Below are 16035 nucleotides of genomic sequence, written 5' to 3' on the forward strand. Positions count from 1 at the left end.
CTACTTAATATGACTGGTTTAATTCTGTAATTAATACACAGTTATTCTTAAGTGTTGGAAATTAACTGAAATGTGATCCCTGTTAAACATAAGAGTGGGAATAAGAGAGGGAAGAGATGTACAATTTGGGACATGCTCAAGCTGACTTGCCCCAAATGGTAGAGTTAGAAACATACCAGGGGATTCCAATTCAATCCCATCAAGGTGGCATGTACCAATGCCATCTCACTAGTCCAAGTGATCAATTTCAGTTCACCATTGATCATAATGAAAGGACTAAGAGTCAAAGGGAGCACATAAACAAGTCTAGTACCTGCTAATACTAACCGATAGAATAAAGGGGAGAGTAATCCAACATGGGAAGCGAGATACTCAGCAGACTCATAGAATGGCAGATGTCCTAAACAGCACTCTGGCCTCAGAATCAGCCCTAAAGGCATTCCGATCTGGCTGAAAAGCCCATGAGAGTATTTCAGGCATGGAAAGCCAAGACACTCTGGCAAAAAAAAAAAAAAACCACACTAAATGAAAGATCTCTGTGAGTGAGATTCCAGTGGAAAGAACAGGTCTTCAAAGAAAGAGGTACCTTTCTCTGAAGGGAGGAGAGAACCTCCACTTTGACTATGACCTTGTCTAAACAAGATAAGAGTCGGTGAACTCAAAAGGCTTCCATAGCCTTGGAAACTCATGACTGGAGCATAGGGAGATTACTTATGCCATAAACAGGAGTGTCAATTTGTAAAGTAAACGACAGGAGTCACTGTGCACTTACTCCTCATGTAGGATCTCTGTCCTTAATGTGCTGTACATTGAGATTTAATGCTATAACGAGTACTCAAACAGTATATTTCACTTTGTGTTTCTATGGGGGTGCAAACTGTTGAAATCTTAACTTAATGTATACTAAACTGATCTTTTGTAAAAAAAAAAAAAAAAAAAAAAAAAAAAAGAAAAGAAAAGAAAGAAAAAAGAAATTATCAATTCCCAACTTGACTCTCACTGGGATTAAACATGACAATAGGTCTGATCTGATTTCATCATCATTTAAAAAATCATCTATTATTTTTCACTTTGTGTTTCTGTGTGGGAGCAAACTGTTGAAATCCTTACTTAATGTATACTAAACTGATCTTCTGTATATTAAGAGAATCGAAAATGAATCTTGATTTGAATGGAAGGGGAGAGGGAGTGGGAAAGGGGAGGGTTGCGGGTGGGAGGGATGGTATGTGGGGGAAGCCATTGTAATCCATAAGCCATACTTACATACATACCAAGAGTTGTAATAAAATTTTAAAAAAGAAGTATAATTGAAATGCTAATGGGCCGGCGCTGTGGCATAGTGGGTAAAGCCGCTGCCAGCAGTGCCAGCGTCCCATATGGGTGCAAGTTCAGGTCCTGATTGCTCCACTTCCAATCTAGCTCTCTGCTATGGCCTGGGAAAGCAATGGAAGATGGCCCAAGTCCTTGGGCCCCTGCATCTGCATAGGAGACCTGGAAGAAGCTCCTGGCTCTTGGCTTCAGATTGGCGCAGCTCTGGCCATTGCAGCCAATTGGGGAGTGAACCATCAGATGGAATACCTCCCTCTCCCTCTCCCTCTCCCTCCCACTCTTCCTCTCCCCCTCTCCCCCTACCCGCTCTCTTATCTCCCTCTCCTCTCTTCTTTCTTCTCTCTTCTCCTCTGTGTAACTCAGACTTTCAAACAAATAAATAAATCTTTAACAAAAAAAGGGGGTGGAAAATATTTATACCATTTTAACACAAATTAAAAGTTAGATTGAATAGTCATATTTTTTTTAGGCAAAGAATAATCAGATCAAGAAAAATATAGAAAGAGAGGCTTCCCATGATGATGGGGTCAATTCTACAAGAAGATATAAAAATCTTTATTGTGCATATACTAAAACTGACAGTGTTAACATAAGTCATATAGGTCGGCGCCACAGCTCACTAGGCTAATCCTCCACCTTGCAGCGCAGGCACACCGGGTTCTAGTCCCAGTCGGGGCGACGGATTCTGTCCCGGTTGCCCCTCTTCCAGGCCAGCTCTCTGCTGTGGCCAGGCAGTGCAGTGGAGGATGGCCCAAGTCCTTGGGCCCTGCACCCCATGGGAGACCAGGATAAGTACCTAGCTCCTGCCATCAGATCAGTGTGGTGCGCAGGCCACAGCGCACCAGCCGTGGCAGCCATTGGAGGGTGAACCAATGGCAAAAGGAAGACCTTTCTCTCTGTCTCTCTCTCACTGTCCACTCTGCCTGTCAAAAAAAAATAAAAAAATATAAAATAAAATAAGTCATATAATGAAAATACTGATGAGAAAAATATGTTCTTATAGTTAAACACTGAAACAATCATCTGTCATTAACTGACAAATTCAGCAGGCAGAAAATCTATAAGGATATAGCTGAATTTAACAGACAATTAATGAAATCTAAATGATTTTATAGAATATTAACACAATTGGCCGGTGCCGCGTCTCAATAGGCCAATCCTCCACCTGCAGCGCCAGCACACCGGGTTCTAGTCCCAGTCGGGGCGACGGATTCTGTCCCAGTTGCCCCTCTTCCAGGCCAGCTCTCTGCTGTGGCCTGGGAGTGCAGTGGAGGATGGCCCAAGTGCTTGGGCCCTGCACCCCATGGGAGACCAGGAGAAGTACCTGGCTCCTGCCATCAGATCAGCGCGGTGCACCGGCCGCAGCGTGCCAGCCACAGCGGCCACTGGAGGGTGAACCAATGGCAAAGGAAGACCTTTCTCTCCATCTCTCTCTCTCACTGTCCACTCTGCTCGTCAAAAAATAAATAAAAAATTTTTTAAAAATAGTATCAACACAATAAGAAAACATTTTTTGAAGTTCACATGGAACATGAAGGATCTTCAAAAAGTTCTTGAAAATATATATAAACTATAAATATATAAAATTTATTAAATTTTTTGCATCAAAATAAACTTATCTTTTAATTTTATTTTTTCCATTAAACTTTCTTAACTATCTTCGTATAGTAGTCAGCTCTTCATAACTATAACATAAATACCTGAGAGAAGCTACTTAGGAAGGAATATTTATTTCAACTCATTTTAAAGGTTCACAGTCCAAGATTAGCCAGCCCCATAACTGTGGTTTCTGATGAGAGGGGTGAATGGCTGACTTCTTGCAGAGAAAGGATCACATGGTGAGCCAGGAAGCAGAGTCATACATGTTTATGTGGTCTTTTCTTATGAAGCCACCATTATTTGTTCATGGGAGCTCATTTCTAATGGTCCAATCCAATAGCCCCAACTTCAGACAGTATAATTGGGTCAAGCCTCCACCCCGTAAGTAGTTTCATTCCATGACATTGGGACTTAAATGCCTGTATGCTTCAGGCAAACAAACTATAGCACCTTGTACACCTAGACCACATTCTTTCCCATAAAACATAAAGTTCAAATTTGAAGGAGTAAAAATGATACAAAGTATGCTTTAAGACCACACTGTAACTAAACTAGATATTGGTAACAGAAAGTAGGAACATCCTCAATTATTTGAAATCTAAATAACATATTTAGAAGACATATATCAAAGGAATCCCAAGAGGAATTAAAATACATTCTGAATAAAATTAAAACATATTTATCATGAGTGAGTGTTTAACCTAATCTTTAGAATCCTGGTTAAGATGCCCATATCCTATGTCATAGGTTCACCCTCAGGCTCTGGCCCCTGACTGCAGCTTCCTGCTAATGCAGATCCTGGGAAGCAGTATTGATGGCTCAAGTAATTGGGTTTCTGCCACCCAAAAGGAAGACTTAGACTGCGCTTCCAGCTTCCAGCTTCAGCCCAACCCAGTCCCAGCCATTGAAGGCATTTGGGAACTAAACCAGGAAATGGGAACTCATTCTCTCTCTCAAAAAAAAAATCAAAATATGTGGGGTGCAGCAAAAGCAATGTCTGGCAAGAAACTTTTAGATCAAATGTATGTTAGAATAGAAGGCATATCTAATTTAATAAGCTTAATTTCTGAGGAAACGAAAAAGTCAAAATTAAATTCAAGGTAAATAAGCAGGAAAGAAATAATAAAAATTACAGCAGAAATCAATGCAATTGAAAACATTAATATGGAAAATGAATAACACCCAAGGTAATTTTTGTCAAGATTAATAAAATTAATAAACTTCTAGCCACATGATCAAGAAAACAGGGAAAATATAAAATGCTAACACATGGGCCATCACTACTGATTTCATAGGCATTAAAAGGATAATAAAGAATATGCTTATCCTAATTTGTATATTATGCTAATATGCATTATCAAGAGACTACACAATACCATATAGATATACAATTTTCACATGTAATTTTAAAAGAAGTCAGAGAAATGCTATGAAAAACTCTATAATCACAAATTTTGTAACCAAGATGAGACGGACCAATTCGACAAAATGTACAAATACTCACACAGGACAGACATATTATCTGAAAGTCTTTTATCTATGAAAAATACTGAATCAACAATTCAACAGTCACAGATGAGGTCACTGGCAAATTCTACCAAATCTTTGGAAAGAAATGCTAATTCTCTACACTTAAGCACATAGAAAGATGCTTAGCCTATCATTAGGGAACTGTAAATTAATCAACAATGACATACCAAAACATACATATTAGAACCACTAAAATTCAAAACACTGAGAAGAATAAAATGCTGGAGAGGATGTGGAAAAAGAGAATATCTCATTTAGTGCTGGTGGGAGTGAAATAAATTGGTACAAGGAGTATGCATTTAGCCTAGTCATTACACCCCCATATTCGACATCAAATACCTGGGTTCATTTCCTGGAACTAGATCCAGACTCCAGATTCCTTTTAATGAAGACCCTAGAAATCAGCAATGATGGCCCAAGTAATTGGGCTCTGGCTACACTCAAAGGGGCCTGGATTGCATTCTGAGTTCTCTGCTTTGGCTACAGTGTAGCCCTGGCTTTTGCAGGTATTTGGGGAGAGAACTTGTATCTCATCTGCCCTCTTCTCTCTATATACCTCTTTTTCTAACTCTATATCTCTCAAATAAAAAAAAATAATTTTTCTTAATGATTCAGACTCACTAGAAGACCGTTTGGCAGAATCTTACAAAATTTAATACACCCTGATCATATATTCCAAAAATGCATTCCTTGGTGTTTTCCCAAATAATTGAAAACTAGGTCCACACAAAAACTGTCACACAAATGTTCATAGCAACTTTATTCAAAATTGTTAAATCTGGGGTCAGTGCTGTGGTGCAGCAGATTAAAGCCCCAGCCTGCAGCACCAGCATCCCATATGGGCACCAATTTGAGTCCCAGCTGCTCCTCTTCCGATCCAGCTCCTTGATATGTCCTGGGAAAGCAGTAGAAGATGGCCCAAGTCCTTGGGCCCCTGTACCCGCATGGGAGGATGGGAAGATGCTCCTGAATCCTGCCTTCAGATCAGTGCACTCTCTCTCTGGCTCTACCTCTCTGTAGCTCTGTCTTTCAAATAAATAAAATGATACTTTAAAAAAAATTGTTAAATCTTAGAAGAAGCTAAGCTGTCCTTCAATAGAATACATAAAGTATGCTGCATTCATACAAGATAATTTTGATTAGCAATAAAAAGAAATAGCTATTCAGCAACGAAGACATAGGGAGGGGCAGATATTGGGACCCAACAGGTTAAACCACACCTGTATCCCATATCATAGTGCCACAGAAGAGGTTACTGCTCTTCTTATCCAACTTCCTGCTAATGTACCTAGGAACGCAGCAAATGAGGGGCCCAAGTGCTTAGGTTCCTGCTCCCCATGTGAGAATCCTGGATGACATTCCAGGCTCCTGAATTCTGCAAGTGCCAGTCCCAGCTGTTGCAAATATTTGCAGAGAGAGGAAGTACCACTTCAGGACTCTGCTAACAAGAGTCTCATCACCAGAGGCTGCCATTGTGGCACCGTGGGCTAAGCCTCAGCTTGCAACACTGGCATCCCATTTTGAAGTACTGCTTTGAGCACTGACTGCTCTGTTTCCAATCAAGCTCCCTGTAAATGTGCCTGCGAAAGTAGATGAGGGCCCAACTTCTTGGGTCCCTGTCACACATGTGGGAAACACAGATGGAGTCCTAGTATCCTGATTTTGGCCTGGCCCAGCTCCAGCCTTTGTGGCCATTTGGGGTGTGAACCAGCAGATGGAAGATATCTCTTTCTCTGTCTCTTTCATGCTTTCACTCTAGTTCCCACTGTCACTATGATGCCTTCCAAATAAATAAAGCTTTTCAAAAAGATAAAAAAGGAAAAATAAAAAAAAAAAAGGAAAAATTCTACCTAAAAAAACACAGGTAATAAATTCAAAGGAATTTCAGAATCAGAATATTTCTATCCTGTAGCCCCTAGTATATTAATGATAAAGGTGATGGCTGCTGACATCACATCAAAAGAGTTAAGACACATAATACATGTCCTAAAGGGTGTGCACAATGCCACCTCTAGAGAATGTTTGCCAATAAACAGACAAGTAAGTAAACCTTAATCTGTATAAGTTTTTATTTTAAAAACTGAGAATCACTTATGATGAATGTCAGGTTGTCTGGTTCCTTATTCTCTTGTCTGTACTGCTGCATATATTTGATCATTTTAATTTTTAAAATATTATTCATTTTGCTTTTTAAAATGTTTGGGGTCTTTTTTGAAATACAGAGAAACAGTGTTGGGTGAGGAGGAGAGCAAGATCTTCCATCCACTGGTTGACTCCCCAAATGGCCACGACTACAGGGCATTGGCTAGGCCAGAGTCAAGAGTATGGAACTCATTCCTGGTCTCCCACATGGGAGGCAAGAATCCAACTACCTGGGCCATCCAGCTGCCTTCCAAGATGTGCATTAGCAGGAAGCAGAATTAGAAGCAGAATCACTAGGCACTCTGATACGTGATGGAGGCATTTCAAGCAGCATCTTAACCACAGTGCCAAATGAACACTCCTAATAATTTTGTAACAATAACTGCATTACAAATATGACGCCTCTATATAAGAAAAATTGTAGCAGTTTGGCAAAATAGATATGACTAAGTTGGTTCATAAAAAAAAAAAAAAAAAACAGAAATCTTACAAGGAAACTAACACTGTAGTCCAAACCCAAGGCATCATCAAAAGATTTGAGGACCAGTCAGAAGGCTTATTATATCAAATGGTGAAGAAAAAGCTAATCATCATCTCACTTAAATACTTCCAAATCTTACAAAAAGACTGAGAATCACTAACCATTTTGACAAGCTAGCTTTCCTTCATACAAAGCCTAGATAAGGATACCCCAATAAAATGACACTTAAGAGGAGATGGCACTGTGGCATAATGAACTAAGCTGCTATCTCAATGCCAGCATCCTTTATCTGAACACTGGTTTTCATGCTGGCTGCCTCACTTATAATCTAGCAAGCCAGTACTGTCCCTTAAAGGCAGAAGAGGGTGGCTCAAGTACTTCAACCCCTGCAAGCTATCTAGAAGACAGCATGACCCCTGACCTCCTGGCTCCAGCTTGGAGCAGACCCACTTGTTGTGGTCACATGGGGAAAAACCAGAAGATGGAAGAGCTTTTTGTGTCGGTTTCCCTTTGTCTTTCAAATAAATAAATACATCTTTAAAAAATAACACTAAAGGGGGCCGGGGCTGTGGCACAGTGGGATAATGCCCTGGCCTGAAGCACCAGCATCCTTTATGGGTGCCAGTTCTAGCCCCAGTTGCTCCTCTTCTAATCCAGCTCTCTGCTATGGCCTGGGAAAGCAGTAGAAGATGGTCCAAGTCCTTAGGCCCCTGCACCCACGTGGGAGACCCAGAAGAAGCTCCTGCCTCCTGGCTTTAGATCTATGCAGCTCCAGCTGTTGAGGCCATCTGGGGAGTAAACCAGCAGATGGAACACCTCTCTCTCTGTATTTACCTCTCTCTGTATCTATGTCTTTCAAATAAATAAAATAAATCTTTAAAAAAATAATACTAAAGGTAAGTTCACTCACATAGGGAAAAAAATATCCTAAATAAATTCATAGTAATCCAATCTAAAAATTACTGGGGAAACAGTTGGGTTCAAGAAACAGAAAAATGAAATCACATTAGAAAATCCTGTCAACTGGAAATCACTATGTTACTGAAAAAGTATGTGATCATGTGTAACAGAAAACATCTCTTAAAAAAAAAAACACTCAAAAGTGGTTCATGATAATAACTTTCAGTGAACTTACACTATGGGGAAATTTCCATTTTGTAAAATCCCCAATTAACACAGTAAAGGTGCAATACAAAAGCATCCCCAACAGAGTACAGAGTAATACACAAACATATGGCATTACCACCATTGTTGTAAACTGGATGAAATGCATAGCCAATCCACATCATAACAATGGTTCCAAGTAAATAAGAGTTAAGAAAAATGAAAACTTTAATCACGGTAACCATAACAAAAAATGAAATCTTGATATTTTGCAGCAGTGGATAGAACTGGAGGATATTAGGTTATATATCATACACAAATCATAAATAGCATATATTCTCTTTTACCTGTGGAAGTCAAAAACTGTTGATCTGAATCCTACATACTGAGAAGAGTGCACAGGAAGGGAAACATTGAAAGAATTAGGTTGGAGAATCAGTATGAAAACAAAGTAGCACAGAAGGAAAAAGTTCTAGTGTTTGACAGCACAGTGGGTGACTACAATTTACAATAAAATTTATATATTTGATGAAAGACTGAAAGAAAGTAACTAGCAGCTATCAAACACAAAGAAATGCAAAGGAGATTAAAATGCAAATCATGCTGATTTGGTCAGTACATGCTGTACATGTGTGTTGAAATATTACACTATATCCCATAAATATTCCCATCTATAATTATGTTAACTTAAAAGAAAAAAGAAACACTTTCTTTCTACAAACAATAAAATTAAGTAAAACTATATTTACAATTACACTAACACAAAAATGAAATTCTGAATAATACTAAGTTTATATTGAGTTTTAACTTTAGTGAGGGTGGTTAAGGCGTAATCTGAAGGGAATACAAGTTGGAAGACTTCACTATCAGCTAGAAGAACACTTTGAATGAGTAACCCTCGTTCTTCTACTGTGCCTCGGGACAAGGCATTTCTCCTGCTGCACTGAAGCACTCTGAGACAGCAACTGAGACCCCACACACCCGTACTGTGTGGGCTATCAACACAGCAATGCCACCCGAATTAGCACTATAGGTCCACACGCTGTGCTCATAACCACCTGGAAGCTTGGAACCGCATGAAGACTGACTCATTAATCATCATCAAAAAGCATATAAAGAACTGAACACATTACAAGCAAAGCATCTCTGTTATCACATGTAACAAAGGTAGAACTTTTTTCCCTGAACGTTTTGAAACATCCAGTCCTGTGGAGAGAAGGACACACAGAGACAGTTGTCTCAACAAGGAGACCCCACGCCCACGCCCACGCCCACTCCTTGGGGATTTCGCTGGCACGGGCGGAGAAAAGGGACGGATTCCCATCAGAAGGCGAATTCCAGCAGTGGGCAGGAGAACCTAGAGCAAGAACTCAGAGGCTGCACAGCTCCAAAGAAACTGGCTCCCTCCCAGTCCGCCCTCCCACAGCCTAAGCCACTTACCCAGAGCAGCCAGGTCTGGAGGCCCCAGGGAGCGGTGGTCACATGAGGTGCACCTGCACTCCACAGCAGGTGGCTCAGGTACTGGAGGTCGTGGGTCGAGGCCTGGTCTCCCGTCAGCAGAGAAGCGGGGCTCCCCCACGACGAGGAGTCCAGATGATACAGTGCGAGAGAACCGAGGGTACCATCCACACCCGAAGATGGACCCCACAAAGCCGCACACCTCCCCCATCAGCCTCGGGAGGACCCACACGTCACCGCAGGGCTCGGGCTCCACTGGACTTGCAATGGTGCGCCCACAAGAAAATGAGAGCTCAGGGTCTCAGGCTGGCCGGCTAGGCTCAGCTGTGAGAGGAGCCTCGGGCCCAGCTGCCTGACAACAAAAGCATGCTTGGAATTCTCTGGGACCACGCCCCACCTGAGACCCTGAACCCCAAACCCGGAACCCGGAACCCTGAACCCGGAACCCGGATCCCGGAACCCTGAACCCGGAACCCGGAACCCGGATCCCGGAACCCGGAACCCGGAACCGCTCCACACTTCCCTCCCCGGAAGGAAGGAAGGAAGGAATTGCGGCCCAGAGCACCGCCCTGTCCGCCCTGGGGAGGGGCCAGAGGGCGTGGCCGGAAGTGGCCACCCCCACTTCCGCCTAAAAGGCCGTTGTGGGGTGCTGCCCTGAGAGGTGCGGCCTCTATCTGAGGCATCTTCACAGGTCTCTTCAGGTGTGTCGGCGCGTTACCTGGCGTACAAGTGTGGGGACCACCCCGCCGAAACCCACAATCCCTGCCCCTAGAAAGAGAAAGCACGAGAAATCTGCCCACCGCGCCCAGAGCCCGGGCGGGATTCGGCCCTGCAGCACCCCCGCCCCACCCCACCCCTCCACCCCACCCGGCCTGCTCCCGCTCCCTCTCCGCCATGGCGGCCTAGGGAATAAAGGCTTCCTCCAGGGTTGGACTCGGCTCGCTGAAGGGGTTAGCCCAGGCCTCTGCAGCTAAGGAAGGGAATCCTCGGGACACTTGAGGGTTTGGGGGGCCCCACGGCGCTGAAGCCACAAGAGCAGAGGCAGGGCGAGGGTCCATGACCCGCTGGGCCGGGGAACGGCGCTACACGGAACCCCGGACCTTGCGTTGGGAGGGCCCGCTGAGTCTGAGGACTCCGATGCGCCCGCGTAGTCTCCTCCAGAGAGTCGGGGTGTGGGAGCTCAGTTGCAGGGGGAGGCGGCAGGCCAGCAGGGCATGATTTCCACAGCGTGGGCACAATCAGCTTGAGGGCCCTGCTGAGTGCCGGGACCATGCTCACCCAGCGCGGCACCCAGGCACCCTGGAATCCTTCCTTACTGTCCCCTGGGGAAGCCCGGGCATAGACGTCTTTCTGACCCCACTGCCGCCCAGTTCCTCAAGGATAGCAGCCAAGTGGAGGCTTCTGGTCGGGGAAGAGTCACAAGCTAGCCTGAGGACAGACAATCTGGGGCTCCTCCAGGGCAGCTCCGGAACCCCAAAGACCCCAACTCGCTCTTGCATTTTCCAGTTTGCAGAATCCGCGCAGGTGGGACCAAGAGGTCCACACTCGGTTCCCGGGGCTGCCTGTCAGGTAAGCGCTGACCTTGGCGGGAGGGGCCGGGTCTCAAGTAAAGAGACACAGTGGTGGCCAAGGGGAGGAAGTTAAGGGAAGACTGAACAGCGGCTCCTGAATGCGGGAGCTGAGCTTCCTGACCTGCCCCTGCTCTCAGCCCTGGAGACAGACTCCAGGGCAGTTCTATCAGGCTGAGGCTGCCCCTCATGGCCGAACTCCAAGTCCATGGGAGGTGAGAGCCTTGAGGTGAAGGGGAAGCCTCCGGGCAGCAGATGGGAGCACTCGCAGCTCCCACCATGGACGAGGTGAGGACCTCGACTTCAGTGCTCACACGATGACACTCTCCCCCATCCAGGTGCCTGCCCTGCCCGCTCTGCTGCCAGCCCTCTGCCGCCTGCAGTGGTCATGCCTCGGGGACAGAAGAGCAAGCTCCGAGCTCGCAAGAAGCGCCAGCAGACCCGCAGTGTGGCCCAGGGTGCCAAGGCTGCCCATGCCGTTGGGGAAGAGGAAGAAGAGTCTCCCTCCTCCTCTCCCGTTCGTGAGGGAACTCCCCCAAGCTCCCCTAGATCCTGCGCTGCCCAGGGGGGTCTGAGAGGCCGAGCGTCTAGCTCTCCTGAGGCAGGGAGTTCTGATGCCAGTTCGGATGTAGATGAGGGCTATAGGGCAGGCTCTTCCCAGGTCTCCCTCAGAGATCCTCTGAACAGGAAGGCGAGTATGCTGGTGCAGTTCATCATGGAGAAGTATAAAAAGCGAGAGCCCATCGTGCAGGCAGACATGCTGAAGGTAGTCAAGAGAAAGTATAAGAAGCATTTCCCCGAGATCCTCAGGAGAACCTCTGAGCGTGTTGAGCTGATCTTTGGCCTCGAGTTGGAGGAAGTCGACCCCATTAGTCGCTCCTATGTCCTTATCAACAAGCTCAGCCTCTCCAGTGAGGATGAGGTCAGTGGGGAAAGGGTGCTGCCCAAGACAGGGCTGGTGATGACACTCTTGGCTGTGATCTTTATGAAGGGCAACCGTGCCACTGAGGCGGAGATGTGGGAGTTCCTGAATGCTCTGGGGATCTATGCTGGGAGGAGGCACTCAATCTTTGGGGAGCCCCGGAAGCTCATCACCGAAGATCTGGTGCAGGAAAATTACCTGGAGTACCGTCAGGTGCGCTTTAGGAGTCCTCCAGTCTATGAATTCGTGTGGGGTCCCAGAGCACATGCTGAAACTACCAAGATGAAAGTCCTGGAAGTTTTGGCCAAGATCAATGACACTGTCCCTCGCTGCTACCCTGATCTCTATGAGGAGGCTTTAAGAGATGAGCAAGAGAGAGCAGAACTGCAAGCTGTAGCCAGGGCCTCCACGGTTGCCAGGTCCAGGGTGGGTTCTAGGGCCAAGTCCCGCAGGTCCTCCCACACCTAATGAGGTCTGAGCAGCATTTTTCACTTAGTGGGAAGAGGGTAGTCAAAGCTCTAACTAACAGAGGCTGGAGGCGACAAAATAGGTATTTTCAAATGTTATTCCCCTGTTTTCAAATGTTATTCCTGTTCATTCAAAGCTTACATTGTTGCAAAGTCTGTTTCTGAATCTCATGGATCACACCTTCATGACTGTTTCTCAGATTTATGACAAAGAGTTTTGCTGTTTCTGAATAAATCGAAAGACCTTTAGTGTGTGTGTGTGTGTGTGTGTGTGTTTGATTAACCATAGAATAAGAAAACACAGCAACGGGATAGGTACATTCATGGAAACATGTAAGAACACGACAGGGTAACAGAATCGCAAAATGCTTAAACAACACTAGGGCTCTTTTGAAATTAAATGGTGCCCACTTGGATATGGCTTGTTTTCTTAACATGTGTATCAAATTTTGTGTATTATATTGGACTTCCTGCTCAGAGATGTCATTTTAATTTTATTATGATTCTCCAGGCATTAATTGAGCACCTACTGTTTGGAAATGCCCTCAATAATGCAAATTGTGAGAAAAGGATCCCACCACTGCCCAGATAATTTGAGTCCTGCAGCAGCTACCCTATGTTAGGAGGATAGGGAGATACTCCCCAAGACATAAACTTGAAAAAGAGGTTAAGAAGAGGAGACTGCAGATGGGAATAGCGCAGTGCACGTCATCTGAGGGGACCGCAGATTCTCAACAGTGAGCTGACCCAGAGCCTGGCCCTGCCATCAATGCTGGGAGCCTTGGGCAGCACTGTCAGGCTGATTTCAGCAAGCAGCCTCTCAAGGATGTGAGGTCCTTGTCCCAGCTGGGAGGTTTCTTAAGCAAGCAAATGGAGGAGGCCCAGCCCTACCAGCAGATAAAAGGAGGCCCCTGGGGGGGTGAGGGGGACACAGGAAGCCCTGCCCCTCAGAACTGACAGGACCACTCGCCCCTCCCCCACTTGCGGGCAGATCTGTGACACCAGGGCGTTGTTGCCAGGATGTGACATACTTACTTCCTCCTATGACGTCACAGAGGGTGAGGGACTCAGTCCAAGGGCTGTGGCCTCAACTTGGCAGTTGCAGGATTCGCAAGTGTTTGAAAAGGCCAAGGTGAGTACCCTGGGGACTAAGGGAGCCAACCCTCCATAACAGTGGAACCATCACGGAGTCTTCGCCCTCAGCCTGAGCACACCTAGGACACGTATGACGGGATGAGAAGACTCTCGGTCCTGGGGGTGGGCAGAGGGTCTCAGAATGACTTTGTACTCAGTATGAGGGGCCAGGCCTCAAAGCAGGTGGGCTCAAAAAATACTGAGGGCAACTCCCACCACCAAATAGTAGGCCCATCAGAGTCTGGTCACTGCCCTGAAAGCCACGGGGCAGGGTTGTGGAGCAGAAGCTGCCAATCACTATTTACATTAGGGCTCTGAAAGACGAGAGCCTGAGTCTGCAGCCACCATTCACCAAACGGCATGGGGGTCCCAGGACCCTTGTGCAAGTGCAATGGCCCAGAATGAAGACTAGGGAATCCAAAGAGGTCAGGGTAGGAGATTCCCTACTGACAAGTCAGCACTGCAAGCACCTGGATGGGAAGCGCCCTTCATTTCCCTTCTGGGGGTTCCAGGGAGGGTTGAGCAATCCAATTCAGATCAGCAGAGGGAATGATTTCCAGGACCTGTCATCTGTTGATGTGACGGTCTTGAGTGTGAATCACGAGGTCCTCTCAACTCAGCAGACCGGCAGCCTGTGCGGCTGTCACGCAGTGTGCCTGAAGCACGCGTGGCAGGCTCAGCCCGAGACTCACGCCTTCTTCTTCCACAGGCTGCCCACAGGACAGGCTGACCCGGCGAGCACACGAGCCCCGTGTTCTCCTAGAGCAGGTCCCTCAAAGACGACTGCAAATGTAGCTCTCCTAATAGCCGTGGTGGAACTTCCGTGGTGAAGGCACACACACACCCTCTCAACCTCATTCTCCAGGGAGTCCACCTCACCTAGTCTGCACACGCCCGCCTGCTGGCCCTGACGACATCATCATGCCTCGGGCTCATAAGCGCAAGGGCCGTGCCCCTAAGAAAAGTCGCCATACTGGACAGGACCCCCAGGCTCACAGGGCAGCTCAGGGAGGGACCGAATTGGCAGAAGAGCCCTCCTCTTCTTCTTCTGTTCTTGAGGACATTCCACGGAGCTCATCTGCTGCTGTGTCAGGTACCCCTCCCCCAAGACCCAGCAGCCCTCCCTCCACCAGCACGACTTCTGGACGTGTTCCTGACACAAGACCTCATGAGGGTGACGACAGCCAAGGCGAGGAAGAGCAACAGCCACCTTCCTCGGGGGTCACACCCTCCGCTGACAGATCACACAGTGATGCTTTAGCCACGAAGGTGGATTTGTTGGAGCAGTTCCTGCTCTACAAGTATAAAATGAAACAGCCCATCATGAAGGCAGACATGCTGATGGTGGTTAACACCAAGTGCCCACACCTGTTTGCAGAAATCCTCCAGGGAGCCTCTCGCAGCATTGAGGCTCTCTTTGCGGTGGAAGTGAAGGAAATCAACTCAACCTGTCAATCCTATGACCTCGTCAGCAAACTCAAACTGCCCAACAATGGGAGGGTGCGCCCTGGCAGGGGCTTACCCAAGACCGGTCTGCTGATGACTCTCCTGGGTGTGATCTTCATGAAGGGCAACCGGGCCACCGAGGAAGACGTCTGGAAATTCCTGAACACCATGCGGATCTATGCTGGGAGGAAGCACTTCATCTACGGAGAGCCCAGGAAGCTCATCACCAAGGATTTAGTGAGGCTGCAGTACCTGGAGTACCGGAGGCTGCCTGACACTGATCCTGCACGCTACGAATTCCTGTGGGGTCCAAAAGCCCATGCTGAAACCAGCAAAATGAAATTCCTGGAGTTTGTGGCCAAGGCCCGTGACACCGTGCCTACTGCCTTCCCATCCCAGTATGAAGAGGCTTTGCGAGATCAGGAAGAGAGAGCCCGAGTCGGAACTGCTGCCACCCCAGGAGCTACTGCCAGAGCCAGACTCAGGTCATGCACATGTCCAGCTGCTTCCTCACTCCTACTCAAATCCAAGGACATTTGCTATCCAGAAGAGAACCTAAGCCACCATGACAGGAGCTGCCTTTAAAATGGGGAAGAATCTCACAGACCAAGGGTTGGGCTAATGCAACATTAAAAAAAAACTTACCCATCTCGGTTTTCCTCATTTCCTTTAGTGTCTTGTTTTGTTAAAGATGCATTTTATTTATTTGAATGTCACAGTGATTGACAGAGAGGAAGAGACAGAGGAAGAGTGAAATCTCCCATCCTCTGGTTCATTCCCCAAGTGGCCATGATGGCCAGGGCTGGGCCATGCTGAAACTCGGCTGCAGGAAGGCATCCCTCATGGGATCATTTT

At 46.5% G+C, this 16035-nt stretch overlaps 1 protein-coding gene and 1 pseudogene across 1 annotated transcript; both read left to right on the top strand.

The window, feature by feature from the left end:
- The first annotated feature begins 10204 nt into the window (after positions 1 to 10204).
- LOC100348178 (melanoma-associated antigen B1) lies at positions 10205 to 12868 on the top strand. Its single transcript, XM_070066385.2, has 3 exons — positions 10205 to 10344; positions 11150 to 11212; positions 11550 to 12868. The coding sequence occupies exon 3, from the start codon at positions 11600 to 11602 to the stop codon at positions 12599 to 12601; it is 1002 nt and encodes a 333-aa protein (XP_069922486.1). The 5' UTR covers positions 10205 to 10344; positions 11150 to 11212; positions 11550 to 11599; the 3' UTR covers positions 12602 to 12868.
- A 1787-nt stretch (positions 12869 to 14655) lies between these two features.
- Positions 14656 to 15749, top strand: LOC103347319 (melanoma-associated antigen B5-like; annotated as a pseudogene).
- Positions 15750 to 16035: the final 286 nt, after the last annotated feature.

This window comes from Oryctolagus cuniculus, chromosome X (genome assembly GCF_051225735.1).
Source record: "Oryctolagus cuniculus isolate XC-2025 breed Fujian yellow rabbit chromosome X, ASM5122573v1, whole genome shotgun sequence".
NCBI classification, from domain to species: Eukaryota; Metazoa; Chordata; class Mammalia; order Lagomorpha; family Leporidae; genus Oryctolagus; species Oryctolagus cuniculus.